Here is a 21,310-nt window from a genome sequence, read left to right as displayed (position 1 = left end):
GAAGTTATGACTTTTCGCATTAACCAAGCTATCATTGTAGGAGCTTCGTAGTAGCTGTTGAGTTGTTTCATTCTTGCACGAAGTGCGCAGCTCTGTTGCTACGTTATGCAACATCACAAAGTACGCAGATTTTTACAGCGTAAGCTGTTATGGGCTCATTATAATAGCCGTTTCGGTTCACCATGGTGTCCGCCGCCGCCTCCACCGACGGTGTCCGATGACCGTAACCGCAATCACCGGAAATGCGACAAAAAGTCCCCGGTTCCCGCCGTGATAGAACCCGGTCCCGCTGCGCGGGAGTCGCATACTCTACTACTGAGCCACGCAAGCACTTGCTATCAGGTAGCGGAAAATGCCCTATAAACGTGCTCTAGGCAGGCGCGCAGGCGCACAGACGACGAGATGCGATTCAGACGAGGCGCGCAATCAACTAGATCCTGAGCCTACGCCATTCTAGTGGCGCCATCTAGTTAAGGCGCCTGTAAACGCAGCGTGCCCGAGATGTAAGTTGCATATAGCAGTTGCATGCTGCATGTAACTGGACCTGGTTAACTCAAGCAGGCTAGGTGACTATTTGTTACCAGCCCGTTTTGGAGATTCCAATACACGATCATCATCATCTCTCATCAACAACAACAACAACGTACCGGGCCACAGGTCAAGGGATGGGAGATGTGCGCCACGTATTCTAGATACCTCTTCGGTACACGCTATGGCGTCTCCTCGCAAGGTACGAACCGCTGCTGAAGAAGTGAATCGTAGAGCTACGTGCGCGGCTACAACCAGGCATCATTGGGCTCAGCAGACTGCTGTGCAGAGAGCATTACAAGCCGCAGCTGGCCGTCGACGCCGGGCGGACAGTTCAGATTGTTCTCGTCAAAACGAGGCGAAGAGACGTGGCCGCGAAGACCATGTTGTGCATCGTGCCGAAATTGGAGCTACATTTGAGCCGCTCCACCAGCTTACGCTGTGACTGTGCTGCGTGTGCCACGCAGGCCTGTGACTTTCTTTAATACACTATACAGTTTGCTGCCAATTGCTTTCAAAAATAAACTATGATCCTTAATTGACATCTATGTACCTGAAAGAAAGATACCCTCAAACACTCGATTGCCATGGTTCAACAACTCTCTTAAACGCCTGCGCAACAAAAAGAAACGGTTATTCCGTCGGGCGAAGCAAACGAATATCCCCGCTCATTGGTCAACGTACCGTCAAGTGGAAACTGAGTACATCCAAATCACTAATAGCGCTAAAAATACCTTCTTGAATGTTACACTGCCCTCCTTTCTTCAAGCGAGTCCGCGCAAGTTTGGGAGTGTTGTTAATGGCACTAACACAAACATTATACATTTAACTTACCCTGATGACGCTAGTATTCCACCTAATCACTGCTGCAGCGTTTTAATGAGGCGTTTGTATCTTTCCTGATTACTAATATCGCCAATTTACCGAGTGCACCAAGTTCAATGTTCCCAGTCTGCCAGTGGGCCTGATAGTATTAATTCGAAAATAATAAAATGCACTGAAGTGTTTACATCTGTCATTCTTCCTCAAATTTTGCTCAGTCGTTGCAGTGTTCTTCGCTCCCACGTGACTGGAAGAAAGGAAAGGTGGTTCCAGTCCCAAAGTCAGGCAATGCGCATGCTCTCGAGAAATACCGTCCCATTTCATTGACAAGCATCCCATGCAAACTTTTTGAACACATCATTTACTCTCACCTTGTTGACTTTTTGGAGACAATTCATTCTTTCATTCCTGTAAACGTGGCTTCAGAAAAATGTACTCGTGCGAAACCCAACTAGCTTGCTTTACTAATTATCTTTTTGCTGCATCTGACAGTAGAGTGTTTTAGCTGAGCGCTTGCTGCCCGCTCCGCTCAGACCGGCATATGCTAGCAAATGCCACACAACCGCTCAGTGAGAACGCTATTGCGCTTGCGCACAACGCTCTTACCGGCAACGGAACGAAGATTGCATCCCTCGCTCCGCTACAAAGCCGACTGAGCGGAGCGTGACAATGTGCCTACTTGGGCTGGTATCCTGTAGCGATGCCTTTCCGGTAATAATGCCTTTTCGCGCTTATAGCGCTTTGTCAGTGGTCAGAGTGACGGTCCGCTCGCGTTATAAACGGGATCAGCCGGCCGTGAGCGGTGGATGATAAGACTAGTATAGAATAAGTCATAAGGCATCGCTACAAAATCGTGGCCTTGGCCGCTTCGTCATTTTGCAGCCGAGTTGATAGCGCGTCGCTCGCGTCTCGGCAAGACGCGCTTATCAAATGCGAAATCTACGCAGTTCCCTGCAGTATCTCAGAGCGTGAAATGTGAGCGGAGCGGAGCGTAAGCGGCGCTCTGCTAAAACTGTCTAATAACTTTGACGTTGACTGTATTTTCTTGGACTATGCTGAGGCCTTTGATACCGTAACGCAGGATCTACTAAACCTTAAATTCAATCAACTTAACATTGATCCTATAGTATTAGCTTGGATTAAGGACTTCCTTTCCAATTTAACCCAGTACGGAAGTGCTAATAACGCTTCCTCTGCTTTTTCATCGATTACATCAGGGGTACCGCAGGGATCCGTCCTCAGGCCTCCGCTCTTTCCAATTTACATTAACAACCTCCCTGACTGCGTGGAATCGTATTCAATTAACCTATTTGCTGATGACTGCATAATGTATAAGATTAGTGACCCCGCCGATTCCACTAAACTAAAAAAGACCTTAACAATTTATCTATATGGTGCAATGCATAGAACATGAAACTAAACGTGAATAAATGTAAATATATGCGCATATCACGCCGCACTAAATATTCTGACACAAGCATGTATTTTCTGCATAGCGCTCCTCTCTGTCAAGGTAATTTTTACAACAATCTCGGCCTTTATATCACTCACGATCTATCATGGCACAAGCATGTTGAATTTATAACTTCTAACGCTAATCGCACGCTAGGCTATGTGCGCAGAAACTCGTACGCCATTCCTGCATCTTTAAAACTGACGCTCTGCAAAACACTTGTTCGATGAAAATTAGAATATGCCTCGGCCATCTGGGATCCCCCTCAAGCATCACTAACCCTCTCCCTCGAAGCCATTCAGAACCGCGCGTCCCGCTTCATTCTATCTAAACACTCTCGTCATGCTAGCATTACACTCATGAAGCAAACACTTAACATACCGGATCTTTAACTACGTCGGGCGCCTGCCTTTTCCACAAGATTTACCACAACCCGGTATTACAAAAGAAACTTCGAACTCCTCCTTCTTACTTTTCATCCCGCAGCGATCTCCTTCATAAAGTTTTCGTGCCATATTGTCGTACGAATGCGTGCGATTACTCTGTTTTACCGCGCACGTGCAACGACCGGAATCACCTTCCCGCATCGGTCGCCACTATTACAGACGCATCGAGGTTCAAAACTGCTGTTTTCCATGCCATCTAAGAAATGTTTTATCCATTGTTCTGCATTCTTTTTCTGTATATGTACCACTCCTTTCTGTGGCACCTACGGGCCTTGAAAGTATGTAAAATAAATAAAAAATAAATAGCAATGCTAATGTTCTGGTGCAAGTATAATGTCAATAAATTGAAAAAAAAGAGCTTATTTATTAAATCAAACTCTGTTTTGACTGTCGTGACGTTATTTCAGAAATTTATCCATTGCATGGGATAAAATAAACCGGTCAATTTCATTAAAAATTGCGCATTTTCATTACTTCCGAACTTCAAGTAACCAGTATATATCCATGACGCGTGCGACACCAAATAAAATGAAATTTTAGGATTCCCACACTACAAAGAAGTTACATGGTGAACAGGATGATAGACCAAGCACTTTCAGTGTTTTTGCATATTTTTGTATCAAGCTTGCATCGCGGGGCTCAGAGGGGTATGGCCATATTTTGCCGATTTTTTCCTAAATGGTGGCATAAGAGATGAATAAACGTAAAATAAATGCAACGAGAATCAAAATCTAACTAACACGCACAATAAGTAACGTGGCAGCGTCATATTTTAATCCTGGACCGCCTCCTCAGCAATCCCCATTGCAAAAGTGTGTTTATACTCTAGACGTGTCAGCGCATCATCTAGGGAGCGTTTAACCGCATAGATATTTCTGCTCGCATCTTAATTCGAAGTCACTAACACGTGAAGCCAACAGGCAATGACAACATAGAAAGCATAGGGGCAATTACACGTTCATTTCTTTGAAATGTAGAAATTATAAGGGAGAAGAAGGGAGGTCGGAATGTATGAAAAAGGTGGCCACCGCCAGAGGGCCAGTAAATCCTTGTGTTCTACCTGAAAACACCAAAACTGCCGGAGAGGAGATAGCCATACTTTAAAAGAAATTTTAAAGAGATAAGATGAACTGCAATAGAATGAGAGGAAGCGCTACATTACAGCGACCCGGGCCGTTTTCTTGTAGGCAAGGACTTATGAGATCCGCATCCGGGTTGCCGAAATCATCTCGTTAACCTGAGCGCCATGCCTATCGATCGGGCGATGCTACCGGCTTAAGAGAAATGCTAAGCACAAGACATGCTTCTTCAGATAGCAGGCTTAACTTACGCTCTAACGATCTAGCTAGTGCGGAAGCAGTACCACGAGCAGAAAACGTTAATGGTATGCTCCAACTGTTGATTTGGTGACCTCGTATCCAGCAAGCAAGACGCACTATAGCAGTAAAGGCGGCCAGCCGTCGTTCAATGCAATTACTGCACTTCCGTTTGATGTACTTCAACTATTTGAAGAAATGTCATTGCAAGTTCCGACGCAGTCGGTAATGCTGGCTCAGAGTCGACAGTGCGCAGCGCGTGCATTCTCATTGATAAACCCGTCTTGTTATCGAATTGACAACAACATTTACGAACTTTCCTAAACAGCAAGCCCATCTCGCGCGATAGCCATACCATGATAACTGCAAACCAAGAATCCGAGAATCCTCAGGTTGGAGGAAGTTTCATGAAAGGAAGAAAAAAATGTGTTCCACCCTACAGTGGCACGAAATTCAAAGGAACCCACCCCATAGGGCTTCCTCACTTCAAAGAAGATCGGTGTACAGCTGAGGCATCAAACGAGAACCAACGCTTTTCTGGCGCGATCACTCTACCATCTTAACTATAACCAAAAGGCTTCGCGATGCTATCTGTTAGGCCTCTGGTTAGCTTACACAGATGAGCAAATCACCCACAAAGGCTCTGCGCCTTGGTTAGATCCCGGAAACAGGACGAATTTTTCTTGAACTGCAAAGCTTTCTTTCGGAGAAAATGTCAGGCGTTTTATTTGTAGTTTCGCGCTGCTATCACGTGGATGATAACTATTTTCCTTTCATTGAAAGATAACAATAAAATTGTCAGATTCTTTCATAAACAATTTAACAAAATATTCGTCCCAATAACTTGTATCATGTTTCAGTTCGTGCTCTTTTCTTTATTATTTTGCAGACGACAATACTACTATGCTTCAGGATATGGATTCTACAAGGAAGCTTCCCCGAATTTTCCGAGATGGACAACCCTGCTTCCTTCTCACCGATGCGTGCAACCAGGTGAACAAAATAATTAAAGCAAACTAACACTATTTGCAAAATCTGTTAATTTGAACAGTATGGGTAAGGCACCTGTTGACGGCTACGAAACACTTTTGTGTCAGTAAGGCTATCCGGGGAGTGCGCCGGGGCGTTGTCAAATTATAGCTTACTAACTGCACTGAATATTGCAAAGAGTAAAAAAAAAAGACGCGAATGTATGGTGAGATTTAAAAGCGGTGCATGAAATGCTTTTACTTTTATTGCGCCTAATCGATCGATCCACTGACCACTCAATCAATCAATCAATCTAACAATCAGTAATAATAATAATAATTAATCCGGTACCTAATCAATCAGATGTGCTCCGAAATATTTTCGTTTCGCACATTTTGTGAAACCTTCACTAACTCTACCGCAAGGGCAGTGAACTAGATGTGAAGGACGGTGCTCTTGCTAGTCTTAAACGTACAATGTGTACGATATATGCTCCATACCAAAAATGAAAATTCTGGCTTTCTCTTGAATGTAGCTTGTATGCCGATATTTCGGCTAAAAACCTTTGTTCTGAACAACAATTTGAAACCACCTCACAGCTCCTTTTAATAGAAAAATATTAGAGCGCGCTAGCAAGCGCATTGGTTGTATAGAAATCTCATCGTGTTTGCGTTTGACAGGCATTCTATCACTTGGAGGTCCCATGCTTCAGATTATGGGAGCTATGATCAACAAGCTTACTCTTCCATTGGGAGCTTTCATTTGTAGGAAATACTTGTCACCATGTAGCTCTCAAAAATGAAACGCTACTACAGTTGTATTCATGTTTGAGCTCAAAGCCCCGAAACAAACCTTTCAAATCTTTTCTTACGATTTAATTATTAAGTCCCGTCTGGTATACATCTGGTGTATTGCATTGCGTAGATCTCTTTCAGAACAGATATACGCAGTAAGAGAAGTGTCACACATGAAGCAAATCAATGAAGATATAGTAATAATGAGCATGTAGAAGGATGTAGCACAGAAATTTCAGATTTATTGCAAAAAAAATGGTGAACCCAACAGAAACAAATTTTTGATTAGGTTTCAATTTTGCAGCCGCAATTATTGTTTTGTTCTTACAAAGGTATCATTATATAGCGTTTAAATAATAAAAATATTACAGTGTAATTCCTCCACTCGGTTACAAGAACAACGTTTGAGCTAATGTTAAACTTCATTAATAATCGCGAGATTCAACATGTGCTAAGGGCACTGCAAAAAAATAACGGTACCAGCAATGCAGAAGCACTCAGAAATTGCGCGAAAATCCCTGCTGTCACTTCTCTTAATAAAAAAAAATTTGCTGATGCCCGCTGACTGACACATTCACGTTCTCTTTTATGACAGGCTGCTGACTTACAGCTACCTATGCGCTTTCAACGCCTGGCTCGTGTTGTGTCCACGTACCCTGTCTTACGATTGGCAGATGGGCAGCGTACCTCTCGTGACGTCACCGTTTGACCCCAGGAATCTGGCAACAGTGGTTGTATTCGTTGCGCTTGCAGCCCTCGCCTGGCGAGCCTTGAGCCCGTGGCATCGTAATAGCAGGGTGAGTTGAAATTGCGTTTTACAGTTTCCTTCCTGCATACACTGGCAAATAACCAATCATCGCACGGGTATGTCAACGCAACTTATGTGTGTTTATCGCACTGGCTCTAAGTTAAGCGATGTCTGAAAATTGCACCACGTTTTTGTGCACAACAATTTGAATTTTGTCGCAGTTGTATCACGGGCACATAACAGAAGAAAGCGCCATTGGGCATCCCTTGACTGTAAAGTTTCCGTTAATTGCTCTTTGAGGCATACTCATACACATGAACATCCTATAGTGTTTCCGCCTCCCTTGACTCCAGCAAGGACTTTCAATAAAGTTCTGTCGGTCTCTCTCTCTCTAAAGTGTTAACGTGATAGCGTTAAAGGCCCCGTGTCGCAGAAAATCCGGCGTCGGTATCGGTGTCGGCGTCCGCGGCCAAGAAAATCATCCCGAACCACCCCGACCACGCAGGCCCTCCGCATGGCGCAAAGGCGCTGGTGAACTAGTCATATTTGTGGAAGTAAAATGTGTCAGCAAAATCGTGAAGTACGGCGTAATACAACCTACGGATGTGATAGCGTCGAATTGTAATTTGAATATACGAGAAAACACAATTCTCTTAAGCGGAAACTCAAACACAAGCCCCTTTTCCAACATTTTGGCCACGCATACAGCGGCGTGCCGTCGTTTGCTCCTTGCAAAAATGCCATCCAGGTGGCGCTCGCCTCCTCCGCAGCCGCATGCGGAGGAGATGTTGGAGAAAAAAGAAAGTTACAGTTGCCGGGAAGCTTGATAAGCAGCCAGGGATATTTGAATGTTATCGCGTTCCACTCTTAAAGGCGAAGCTTAAGCGTCTTCCAATTTTTTTATGCTTGGTAATGATGTGTGTGGTGATTGTGCTGATGCAGTATGCTTTATTTATTTACATATGCGTGAGGAGTACGATTATAGATACGCCCATATTACATTTCCAAACATATACATTCCGCACCAAGCCATCCGCCATATAATGCTACGCATACTACAACAGTTCCCATTCAGGGAGGTCCCGCTTAATATTTCTTTGCCTCGGTTTGACTCTTTCGTTACCGTGCCAGTTGAAGTCGATGAATCATATTGACAGTTCTCTACACGCTTTTTTTTACATTTTTGTTAGAATTTTTTTACTAGCAACGCCAAGCACCTTGTGAAATAACGGCGGAACTTGAACCATTTCTCAGATTTGACATTTTTTGCCAGATTAGGGAGACTGCAAAAATAGAACTTTCAGTGGGGGTATCATCGAAACTAGGCTCCAGTGCTTCTAGCGCTTCTGCAATCAAATAACGATGCAACGTTTGCGCTTTGGTCAGCTCAGCCACCTAATTTTAGGCGTACGTCCAGCGTCGGCGTTCCCAGTGTAATCGAGCGAACGAGCGCAGCGGGGGACGAAACAAGCAGTGAGAGCGAAGAGAGCGCGAGCAGGCAAGCGGAGGAGGAGGGTGCAGTGGAAACATGAGGCTCATAGCGGAAGTAGAGGGTATGGCGAAAGCGTGAAAAGAAAAGCGTAGTACCGCGCAAGAGGGGCACTGCAGCGACGATAGCTACGAGATGGCGCCAGAGTGACGCACGTCGTCTGCGAGGTTTGTCTGCGCCCACGCGTCACCCACGCGCTGATTTTCGCGATCTCCCGATTAGAGAGGCAGTCGCCCCACACTTCGCTCCGTTTGCAACGTGCCGCAAGAGACAGATTGTCCACGCCAGCCAATATATCGCGAAAAGAAAACACGTGTAGAGCTGCGCTCAAATTTCGCATTAGGCAGTATCGTAATCGTGGGTGATTTTTTTTAATGACAGCATCAGTGAAGACACAATAGCTTCTGTCGGGCTGCCTAATTTCCCACTCCGACGTCTAGGCTCTTTTAACGATTTTTCAAACGCAGGCACATGCAGCTCAAGAGTGTGTGCTATTGTGTTCGACAAATATCAAGTGAAATTTTATTGTAGCCACCCTGGGTTGTTTTTATCCATCAGCGATTACGAGCAATCTTTCCCGTCATGAAATTGTCGCACACACACAAGAGCACGCAGACCTTTTCCGACCTACTTTTGACCCAATCTTGACTAGGAGTCTAATCTCTTACATTTCGAGCATCGCCTGCGCCAATGCCCTCATTCGCTATTTTACAATATTCTGCAACACTCCACATTACTGCACACTACTATAGAGAAACCGAACAAAGCACATGGAGGCTCCAGCGCCAGTTGAACGCACACTAGACCACCTTGCTTGCACAAGAAAGCTGATCGAAGGCAATACTCAATATGAGGAGGCTTCTGCGTGGTTTCTGAACTGACAAGGATTGCTTCGCGCACATAAATAATACGGAGTAAAAAACGAACCAGGTGCCCGCCGCAATGAGTAAAAACAAATGCTCCCTTCACAATACGAACTCACCCAATTTCTCATTTGCGAAGCTACTGCTTTCCAGCATAGCATGGGCATCACTATGCCTAGTATTGATGCCAATAAATATGTCTGATAATGTACTTGCATAATCTGACTTACAAAAGTTGGGAACTCGGAGACCGGGTGCATAATTTCTTTATTTTAGATTTTTTTAACTTTCAGTACGTAAACTCAAAATCGCAGATTATTACTGTCTTTTATGTTCCTGAACTTTCTTGAACGTTTCACATACTAATCCTCAGAAAGTGTCTGAGCAACAATTACTCCTTTACATCCATTCAATTTTGCCAGTAATCAGGCGACAATTTTATGCATCATGATATACGTTGCGAGTACAACATTTTAACCTTAAATAAAGCGCTAAAACATAAAAGGACTGAAACTGAGCACTATTCTAGCGGTAAGGAATGGGCTAATGTATCATCTAGTTTTGGGTGCCCTGTAGCCATCCTCACTGGTCGGGTGTTTAGCAGTGCCCCAAGAGTGCTTACTATCCCCCGTTTAGCATAGGATGAGGCATTTGTGGTAAATGTTTAACTCCTCCTTTCTACGTATGGCGTTTGGGGAATGGCGAAGGCGGAGGGGCTCGTAGAATGTTAAGCGCCAGCGCACCTGTTGTTATCGCATACATTTCGTAGTTTGTCACTGTACTCCGGATGGTAAATATCAACCGCGCCCACAATGCGCGTTCTCGACTCCCAATTTCGCGTTCTCGACTTCCAATGCGCGTTCTCGACTCCCATTTCCCAATACAGGTCGAGAACGCGCAGTTCGAGAACGCGCACACAATGCGTGTTCTCGAACTGGGCGTTCTCGACCTGCATTGGGAAATGGGTTTGCTGGCTTCACATGAAATTTTTCAACAGACTGTTCATATATTGCCACCTATTAAAATTATATGCTGGCGTTTTACATGCCAAAATCACGATATGATTATGAGGCATGCCGTAGTGAGTGATTCCGGAATAATATTGACCACCTGAAGCTGTTAAGGTGCAGCAAATGCACGGTACACGGGCGTTTTCGCATAAGGCTTGAAGCGGGATCGAATAATTTTGCACGCGAGGGGGTGAACCCGTGTGTGTGTGTGTGTTTTGTGTGTATGTGTGTTTGGTTTGTGTGTGTGATATGGGCGATCGCTGTTCTCAATGACGTGGTAACGTTTGAAATTTTGCACGAAGTCTGCCGGTGAGCCAAGACAGCAGTGCTGTTACTTCAACAATGCTGAGAGCCTGCACGAGCCTTCTTCGGGATTACTAGTGGCGCTGCTCCTGACCGTGCTGCCTTTTCTTCCGGCGTCCAACCTCTTTGTGACCGTCGGCTTCGTTGTCGCCGAGAGAGTTCTCTACATTCCCAGGTATGGAACAGTTGAATCTAGACAGAACAGGTATGAGAGCAGTGCGAATTACAGGGATGGCATGTACGCCCGAGTGCTCAAATATCCGGAGGCGTTCGAAATGCGCTGTTTTCTAATCGAGTTCAATACGAAAGTTTGAGAAAAAAAATCAACCTTAGAACGCCAGATGGAATACCTAATATTGAAAAAATTCGACAGAGACACTTAAGACTGCTTACGGACAGGAATGCGAAAGCGTATAGTCCCCTTTCGTGAAATGTTTTCAATAATTTTATGCCCTCATGACGTGGCGCCACCTCTTCCTCATTGGCTGCGCCGTCACGCGCCCAATGACGCACGTGCTAGGCTAGACTTTTAGTAAGCCAGGTGGCTGCGACGTGAGGTGTGCAATGACGCACGCACTATAGGCGCACCTTTAGTCAGCCAGAACCGTGGAGCCACCGTGGCGCCGAGGAAGCGTGCTCGTCTCGCACCCCGGAGGCCCGGGTGCCATTCCCACCCAGACCGAAATGTACGAAATTTCTTTTTCAAAGCCACAAATTTACTTTGTTTACAGCAACCTCCCTGACAAATTTGACGGTAATCAGAACATTTTTGCCGCGTTTTTACTATGCGTCGTCGGCCATTATCGGTACCATTGCTCGGTCACCCCGCTGATGACGACGCCAGATTTTCGCGTAACGGAGCATACGATGCTTTCACATAAAAAAATATTGCGTGCTTTCACGCTCATAAATTGCACTGTGGGTCATGAGAGATGCTGTCATTGAGGTCACCAGAAAAATGTGTACCACAGGGTTTTTTTTTACCTGCACCTTATGTACGGTACACGAATGTCCTTTCATTCCGTCACCATTTTAATGTGGGCGAACAATCGCGCCAAGTGTTGTACTAAACCAAGTCGACTCCAAAATGCGATCTTTCTGCTAAATTTCAGCAAGAACAGTGCAGTGGTGAGCGCAAAACCTTTTTTTCGAACACGCGCAGCGAAATATTCAGGACCCTGTAGGCGTGACCACTCCCGTGTTGGCACGACATGACGCTTCGGCAGCAGCAAGGGTGTCAAATAATTTACACCCCTAAATGTGAATAAGGGTGTAAATAAATCTAACACTCGCACCCCTAAACCCAAAAGGGCGTAAGGGTGCAAGTTATGGTTTTATTTACTTCGTTATTTACTTTTAAGGGTATAAATTATTTTACAGTGCAAGTGTAACCATTGCCGCTCGGCTGTGGTCTTACATGACGCTTCGGTAGCAGAACAGGCCGCCATTGCCCTCGCCATCTCGGCATTGAGACAGGATGACGAAATATATATTCTTACAGATTGTCAATCAGCATGCCGAGCCTACGCGAACGGTCATCTGCATAAAGCAGCACGCGAAATTCCTCAACTGCCACAACGATATACCACAGACCACGATAATCTGGAGACTATGATACGAAGCCGTCGGCGCAAACTATCGTGCACACACGATAGCCTGAGGTCACTGCAAGCGGGCACTGCAAGAGACAGCACAGGACCCTAGTCCACAAGTATTACGCACCTACCATGAAATACCGCAACACTTTCCGCCTTTCGATAAGAACCATGTTGCCACCACACCCATCCCTCATCAGAGCTGAAGCCACGGTCTGGAGTGAACTGTAGACATATATCTATCCTCACCTCACGCTACTCCACGCCATGTGCATCCCACCGTTTATCAACGCCTTGTACTTTCTGTACAGTGCCAGCTACCCTATACCACCCCTAAATAGGCTTGTCAAAAAATCCCTAACAACACCCTCCCTACCAACACTACACGCACTAGCACTGGGTGATGATGCTGACCAGCTGATCAGGAAAAGCTTATCGCCAGAGCCGAAAGTGCTGCTACCGCCTCTGGGTACCTGGACTGAGGGCTCCGCTCGCCACCGGAATTTGCCCTTGTCCGTGTCCCATCAAAATAGAGTTTTATTCTCTCTCTCGACATAGAAACGGCCGCATGTGTGCTAATGGATTGTCTTCAGATCGACCAGGTATGACACGACGTACCAGACTATGCCCTGTCTTTTAACGTTTGTGTTCTACGTTCAAATAAGTATGGCGAAGGGACACGCACATCGGGCTCCCGCAAAGTGATTGCGTTTAACATAGCAAGTACCGCGCCGTACGTTACTTAACACTGACTATTGACGTATTGGGATACGCTGCATGGGCGTATGCACTTCGCATTTCTGCGTATATCTATGCTATGTTTATTTACCGCATACATCGCTGCGATATAATGTAGACGCAAAGGCACAGGTGGCTTTACAGAGCACCTCTTTCAATGACGAGACAAACAAAAACGATCATTTGGCAGACCATTATTTTGCATTCGTTTCGTTTCCTTTATAATAGCGCAAAAAACTCGCGTCTACATGTGGCGCATCCTCACGTAATTGCATCGCTTCTGCAGTAAATTGCCAGAATGGTCGTTCGGTACCATCCTTGTCATCTTTTTTTTTTCAAACTCCTGGCTCCGCCATTTCTCGCCGCCTATAGTGTACTGCCAGCAATAAGTTATTCGCTTGCGGTAATGGCCCATCACCTGATTTTTCTTCCTATCGAGAGTTTCTGCTGCGTTTTGTTCACCGCGCAGCTGGTCATTTTCTCTCTCAAACAATGGCAGGCCTGGCTTCGTATTGAACGGTTACGTTGTTTTGTTCAGAAATATTTGTGTTTATTTTTTCCTCCAGAGGTTGTTAGTGCATGCATGAATTCTACGTTAGCACACAGCGCTGTCTGAGCGCTTACTTTTGCCGCCGCTTCCTTATTCTCGTTTGGGTTTTCTACGTGTTACTTGCTATTAAAATTACAACGTTGCTCATTCATTCTGTAACCTGCGAAAGACGCGCGAGTTTTTTTCTTTTTGTTTTGCCCTCAAGTTGCTTGAATTTAACAACAACGTGCCGCTTGCCTTAATGCGTTTCACGTCGTTATCGCGTTCTGCATTTTTGTTCTTACTACTACAATATCTGACTGGTTAGTTCGTCGGATGGTTAAACTGCTTGCTACAGGCGGAATAAAAAAAAGATATCGTCGCAAATGCTACTTTATCGATTGTAACGCAATCATCTGGCCAGCGGTCCCTTTGTTCTCTAGCTGTGCAGCAGCACTACTCCCTCTGCAGACCAAAGAACATAAGAGAGGCAGAATCGATCAAAAGATACTTAAGCACTCTTGTGTTGAGTTTCTGCTATTGAGAATGATGTAAATGATAACTGCAACACACAACATGGCGTTGCTAGGAAGCAATTGTGCAATGAGAATGCTGGGGTATCATGCCGTCCTTAAGTGAAAACAAACGAAAACGTTTTTTTTTACATCGCTCAAAAAAACGTCTGAATGGCATTCGACTCAAACGCGCTGTTCAGTGTGTATGCTTTTCTTACTCAGAACATTGCATAATTCTGAAAATATTGTGCCTAAATAGCCTCACATTCGTTCGATGCTGACGGGCAAGATACGTCAGAGAGTTTCCTATTGATGGCATGCAGAGAAAATTGCTAACGTTTATCTACATCCTGCTTAATCCCACAATGCCCAATCGATTATATGTGCTATGCTGTCGCAATACCTCGAAATTCTAAATTAAGCACGAGTAACTTACGCATACTCTATATAGCGTTTTCGACAGGTTAGGAAGCTTTCTGTTATGGATAGGCCCGCAAGCAAATTAGTAATAATGAATTTCTGTACTTATGAAGTTATCACTCATTCAACACTTATTGTTTCTGACAAATGCACTATGGCAAGATTTTTTTTCCTTGATGGAGAATTCTGTTTGGGTATTAAAGGCTTAGAATCACAAAATCGCAGACCGCGTGGCAGTTCTCCTCACAGTGATATTAGTTTGTTGAAATCAGCGTCATATTCAATATACTCATACCAGACTACGAGCACAGTGCTTTTTTTTTCTGCGTGTTGCAGCTGAGGGTCGGGTTATTATAAAAAAGCGTCTCTTGTTGCCTGATCCAAGGCTACTTGGCTGTCATTTGCTTCTTCTTCGCTGTTATCCGACCGTTCGAAGGGTTTTAAAGAAATTTTTTTTTCACAACATTTTCTGACCTTGTTGTCATTTCAGATCTGTATTTCTACAGAGTTGCTAGCAAATTTCGCTATTTAGTATTAGCCATTCACTACGGGGGCTTATGTTTCGACGGTTCCATCTCCACACCAAGTTTGTCTTTGAATGAGCACAGCGTTAGTGGACAGAAATGACAAAACAACTTATATCTTGCCCTAATGCGTTTCACGTCGCCATCGAGGCCTTCGTTTTTGTTCTTACTTCTACTATAACCGGTTGGTTAGTTCCTCAGATGGTTAGAGTGCTCGCTTTTAGTATTAGCCATCCGCCTCTGGGGGCTTCTTTTTCGACGGTTCCATTTCTACACCAAGTTTCTTTTCTTTCATTGAGTCCAGCGTTAGTATACAGAAATGGTTCTTAGTTTTCGAACTTTCACCCACGCTGATAGAATGTTATTTTTAATATTAGCTACTTAAATTTTGAGCTTATTAGTTTGGTGCTCTCCGATACGCACTCATTTTCATACACTCACTTACCCACGATTGCAGCATCGGCGTGACTCTACTCGTGGCCGAAGGATTGTGCCGCCTCCACACGCGGTGCAGTCGAGTAATCAGGTGGTGCAGCTTGGCCTCCTGCGTCGTTCTAGTGTTCCTGTTTGCTGCACGTACCTGGAACAGGAACAGCGTGTGGACCTCTAGAGAAACCTTGTTCGAGTGAGTTGAAATAGCATTTAATTTCACCTCATTCATATTTCTATACATCTTGCGTACTTCAAATTTTGAATAAGAGTTAAAGTTTCGTCCTCTGCGCCCGTGCTGCATATATGTAGATTAGGTGAACAACGCGCTGTCTTTCTTACAGATCGGGCATCAGCGACCTCCCAGAAAACGCGAAGATGCACTACAACTACGCTAATCTGCAGAAGGACATCGGCAATTCTGACCTGGCCGTCAAGCACTACAGGCTGGCAATCGAGTAAAACACTAATTGAAATCTGTTTTGCATGACGTCCCTCATGTTGAGTAGTTATTATGGTTACGCGTTGTTTATTGTTTCTGTGGGTCAAAAGCTACATCCGACGTACGCGTAAACAATCCAGTTTGTTTTCTTAACGATACGGCGGGTCCATAAAGGAAACGTTCTTCCGCAACTACCACTCGACGAAGGTTAGCACTACCTTCGGAGTACAGTGATTATGATAGGTACACTATCGGCGTCGAATGAAACGAGAAAAGCGGAGCGCAGGGCTGAAGCAAAGCTGAAAGTATAGTGCGCGCCGTCCAGTAACAACTATTGACAGGCGCGCCCATCCAATTTGACAGCATTGCGCGCTGATGCTCCTGCTACACTGCAACTATTCTGGTCCACTTTTATTTGAAAACGACAAAAGAAGAAATAAAAAAAACAGACGCTAAAATATTGAAGTATAGGGCGAGTACGATCGCCCAATATGGCGAAACCGTAAGTGCTATCGGCGTCAAATCAAACTCGAACAGCGGTTCGCGTGCTACAGTTTGCACCGTCATCATTACTACACGCTTCATATTTTATGACTTTCAAATAATAGAGAAACAGAACAGAAACAATATTTTCGCAGTATATGGCAAGCGTCATCGTGCAATGGTTGGGTGCAACCGACTGTGCCGCCTGTCATTGGCGATCACTGGAAGGCGTGCACTAAACCTTAAAATATGCTTCGGCCACGTGCTCCGCTGTTGCCGTTTCATTGGACACCGATAGTACAGAGCTACTTATCATATGCGCATACCTTCTCTCCAGCAAATGTGCAAGGTGGGATTTTGCGTAAACAAGAAGAGAGAACGTACGTGTCGTAGCCCACTTCGGCTGCAATCAGTACTAGCTCGGCGGAGGGCTCACTATTCTACCGAAAGAGGAGTTTAGAAGAGGTTCCAAACGCTACATACGTCATAGATAAATAGGTTTGCGCAGAATGTACGTAAATTGCGCAATAATTGGGCTTCAAAACTCCGAAATAAACAAAAATAATGCGTTGGAAGGCTGAACAATTTTCGGGCAGTGCTTATTATTACTACTACAGAAGCAGCTGGGAGAGTTCCAGCGGTACAGTGGCGGTAGGATGTGTAATTGCCGTGCAGGTCCGGCGTTTGATTGCACGTCACAGCCTATTTTATTTTTACACTTTTTATGATGCGCCACTTATATACGGCAATGGCAAATGATAGCAAGCAGCACGTCCTCACTGCGACTCATCAGCCACGTATATGTCCCCGCCGAGTCATGCGTACAAGTGTTTCATTGCGCTGCGTTTGCATTACTTTTATTAATTTGTTGTGATATATGCTATCTAAAAACAGTACGTTTATTTCGTTGTCTTGCACGCCTCTCTAGCGCGCATAAAGACAGCGCAATAAACTTTCTGAAACGCGTGACTCGACGGTCCGTGGGAAGTGGATGTCCGGTTTTCCTCGCGTCAAGCAAACTGCCGCAAGAAAATATATTTTTTAGATTTCTTTTTTTTTGCGTGAACTGGTATCCAACCCCGGTATCGAGCATAGCGATCGGAGATTTTACCGCAACGCCAACAGAACGGCCGACTTGTGATTATTTCTGAGTTTGTAATATTAACCCATGACTTCCAGTGGTTCAGGGTTCTTCTGCCGCATGATTTTGGGCAATGTCTGCGTTTCCAAAGACGAAGTCTTGTGCTCTTTACGCACGTTCTACTGCAAACGTTTATCTATAGCACACAAACAGCCACTTCTAAACGTCTGCTTCACTGGAAAAACAAGCATCCAGCCACGCCGGCACTAATTGCATTCAAAGTGAGGCGCAGTAATCATCGTTGTTGGGCAAATTTGTACGCACTTGGAGGCTAGGAATGAGCACAATGTTGGACGGGGACTAAGGAGGACACAAGACGAGTGCTTGTCCTGTGGCCTCTTTCGTCCCCGTCAGATTTTGCGCTCGTTCCTATCTTCTAAGTGTGTGCCAAGCCGCCCTACGATGCAAATTGTATGTCTCATACAGTGGGCCCTGGTATTTGTCCTCCTACGTCAATGCCTCAGCTTTCCCTTCTTGTGAGAATACTTTTTTGTGTCCTCGTCAAAGTTTGTGCTCGTTCCTAGCTTCGCCATCACATTTGTATAGAACCCCACCTATGAAGCATCCAATACTTTAAGTAGAAAAAAACAACATCAAATTGAAACTGTGCGCGGATATGACAGACAATGCTTTTAGAAGTAAGCAGAACCACGAAGCCTTATACGACACCATAACTTTTATTACCATAACTTATATTAACACCGTAACCTTTATTAGTGGTCTGCAAAGCGGTATGATTAAAGCATTCCCGACGAAGCACCGAAAAACAACTGCTCGTGGCCGACAAAGCAAACGGTACGATAAGGTTCATTCACACCTCTTCGCGAACTAAACTGAAGGCGACTTAAAGAGTGGTCGATGGAGCCAACGGTCTGGAGAAACGTTTCTGCGCTTTGGTTATACAGTACAACATTTCTGTAAATTTTTGATAGCAGTTTTTACTTTGACGTCTTGGTAATTGCTAAATGCTGCAGCGCGGGCGCATTTTCTCCAATCACTCAAGTGTATCGGTAATTGAGCGTAATGACATCATCGGCGTATTTGCGAGAAGCGCATGTTGTCATGGTATCCCGTCAAAGGGCACCACAATGGGATTTGTTTATCTTTATTTGAAAGCGCGCATCAACGCAACGGAACCAGATGCGGCAGTTGTTGCAGCAATGATCACCACGACGATCTGCGCCCACTCAGGCATGCTGCACCACAAAAGACAGACAATGAGTGTTAGCGTCCTTATCCCGGTCGTATTTTAACGTGAAACATGCCAAAACCAACCAGAGACGTCGGATTTAATCCCATAAGAAGTTGCCGGATCCGTCTAACGTCTTCTTTAGAAAAAGTTGAAGGGATACGTCGGATTGTTTGGCCACAGCCTTGTTTCTTTATTGTTGTCGGCTGTTCCTGTTGCTCTGACAAGCATGCTGTCAACGTGTTTTGTGTTAAACAAGAAAGTACGTCACGGCACAATTCAATAGGGTTGACCTAGAACTATCGACGACTTACGCAGGTTGTGGCCCGAGCACGCCAGTGCGCACAACAACTTGGGGACTGTGCTGACATCGACAGAAGAGTCAGAACATCACTTCCGGTATGCCTTGCGTGTCAATCCAAACCATCCAGGGGCTCATTTTAACCTCGCCAATATCTACAGGTATGCATCAGTTTGCCTCTTCTCAAGAAGTAAATGGGTTAAATTATTAGAGCCAAATCTGCATTGATAAGCTGAAAGACCTTCTGCCAAAAACGTGTGAGTTTGAGCCTGTAGTGCTAAGACTGCCAACTTGTGCCTAGATCTTCGGTTAGTGAGACATAGCCAGCACTTCAGCGACTGTTTAGAAGCATGTAGGCAGTTTTGATCCTTGAGAGCAGTTTTTTCATACTACCCAGAGACGTACTGATACATATGTAGTTGAGAACGCTGGCTGATTTGCATTTTGACTCTGCATCTTTTAGAACAGCTCAATTCAGGGGCATATTTAGCTGCATAGGCACAATTTCGTGGTGTGTGTGTGTGCGTGTGCGTGTGCGCGCGCGTGTGCTTATGCGTGTCTGTTGTTGGGCTTTTCATTTTTGAGCGGTGTTCTAAAGAAATGTTTTACACGTACTTTAACCTCCTCTGATTTGAAGATAGATGAGATGCATAATCAATTTTTAAGGTGGGTTCATGTGACTGACTGTTATACTCCGAATGTGAAAAGCCAGACTGCCTCTCATACACCAAGTAAAGGCATCAGCTTCGCTTTAGTGTTAGGGCTCGGGGCCATCATCAATTGTTCCTTCGGACAATACATGGACCATGGCCATACTTATATTATCGCCATGGCTCGCCTTTGTTATTAGTGTTTCGTTCTTTTTTAATTATTTCTCTATTTTAGGCGTGAACGCTTGGGCTCGCTAATATTCCTTTTTACTTTGGCTTTAAAGTGAATAAATAAATATGTCAATTTCCCCATAGTGGCGAAATGGAGCAGCCAGAGGCGTACAGCTTCCAACCTCTTCAGTGAGAACCGATCTAATTTTACCTACCTACTTAGGGTGTTCTTTGTTTAAATGCCACGACCACATGCCAAAAACCGCATCTCTATTTATGTGGACAAAGTAATGACATCCTCGCGTTTGTTATAATATAAACCGCTTTTTCTAGCCTAAACACTTCTTCTTTCTGGGGTTTTACGTGCCAAAACCAGTTCTGATTATGAGGCACGCCGTAGTGGAGGGCTCCGGAATAATTTCGACCACCTGGGGTTCTTTAACGTGCACTACAACGCAAGCACACGGGCGTTTTTGCATTTCGCCTTCCATCGAAATGCGGCCGCCGCGGCCGGGATTCGATCCCGCGATCTCGAGCTCAGCAGCGCAACGCCTTAGCTGACTGAGCTACCCCGGCGGGTCTAGCCTAAACACACATTTTAAGTCGTAGCATTGTGTGGTGGGTTGGCATGTTGACGCTGCATTCTTCATTTCCATGTCATCTTGCGGTATCGGAAACGCACTTCACTGTTCCTTTTCGTCATATACGAAGACATTGTGGTCTAAGTAAAATGAGTGTCCCCGTTGCTCTAAAGCTCCATCTAAAATATCGCTAAATTCCTTCTGTACAGATGCGAAGCCATGTTGCTTGATATCTGGCATAAATATTTTACGCGATCATTTGCGGGTGACATGAAAACCATTGAAGAGAATGTTTTATATCACGAGCAGGGGGTTTCAGGAGAGGTTAAACTGTGGAAATGCCTGTCTTATCCTGATCAGTTTAATGTAAGGAGCAATAACGCAAGTTTGAGACAGGGAGACAGGAAGCGAGACAACAAAAGCGCGTGCGTTGTCCTGCATCCTCTGTCCTTGTCTCAAGTTTGGGATATTGCTCTGACGTTATGTACCAACAAGCCCAAGCTATTCCAGTGTAATATAGCCCCTTTTCGTCTGCTAAGCTGCATTTTTGCATGGTTCTCGAGAGCGCCGAACTTGTGCGTGCTAAGCAGGTTACTAACGCTTAGTCAGGCTTGCACCAACATGTAGTATCATGGAGATGAGTTATGGTTCCACTAAAACAGAGTATCACGCAGAAAAACCAGTGATTGTGGTTCGCGTTCAAGTGTTTGTATTGTTTTCATTGAAGGGCACAGTGATATAGCCGTACTGTTAGACTGCCGATTCGATAGGAGAATTTTTACAGTAACTTTTATTTTCTATTCTACTCATTGTCACAAAACATTGGCGTTCCTAATCGATTAAAAAGTAATTCTATCCGAA

General features: G+C 44.8%; 1 protein-coding gene across 1 annotated transcript in view; it reads left to right on the top strand.

The window, feature by feature from the left end:
• Positions 1 to 21,310, top strand: part of LOC119432602 (protein O-mannosyl-transferase TMTC1-like) — a 101,263-nt gene that overhangs the window by 69,840 nt on the left and 10,113 nt on the right. Inside the window, exons 6-11 of the mRNA XM_037699763.2 lie at positions 5,455 to 5,558; positions 6,924 to 7,125; positions 10,741 to 10,916; positions 15,520 to 15,687; positions 15,836 to 15,949; positions 19,065 to 19,208. Of these exons, the coding sequence (XP_037555691.1) occupies positions 5,455 to 5,558; positions 6,924 to 7,125; positions 10,741 to 10,916; positions 15,520 to 15,687; positions 15,836 to 15,949; positions 19,065 to 19,208 (908 nt within the window). The remainder of the gene's footprint in view (positions 1 to 5,454; positions 5,559 to 6,923; positions 7,126 to 10,740; positions 10,917 to 15,519; positions 15,688 to 15,835; positions 15,950 to 19,064; positions 19,209 to 21,310) is intronic.

Source organism: Dermacentor silvarum, chromosome 11, assembly GCF_013339745.2.
Source record: "Dermacentor silvarum isolate Dsil-2018 chromosome 11, BIME_Dsil_1.4, whole genome shotgun sequence".
Lineage (NCBI taxonomy): Eukaryota > Metazoa > Arthropoda > Arachnida > Ixodida > Ixodidae > Dermacentor > Dermacentor silvarum.
This window is presented reverse-complemented; position numbering and strand designations above follow the sequence as displayed.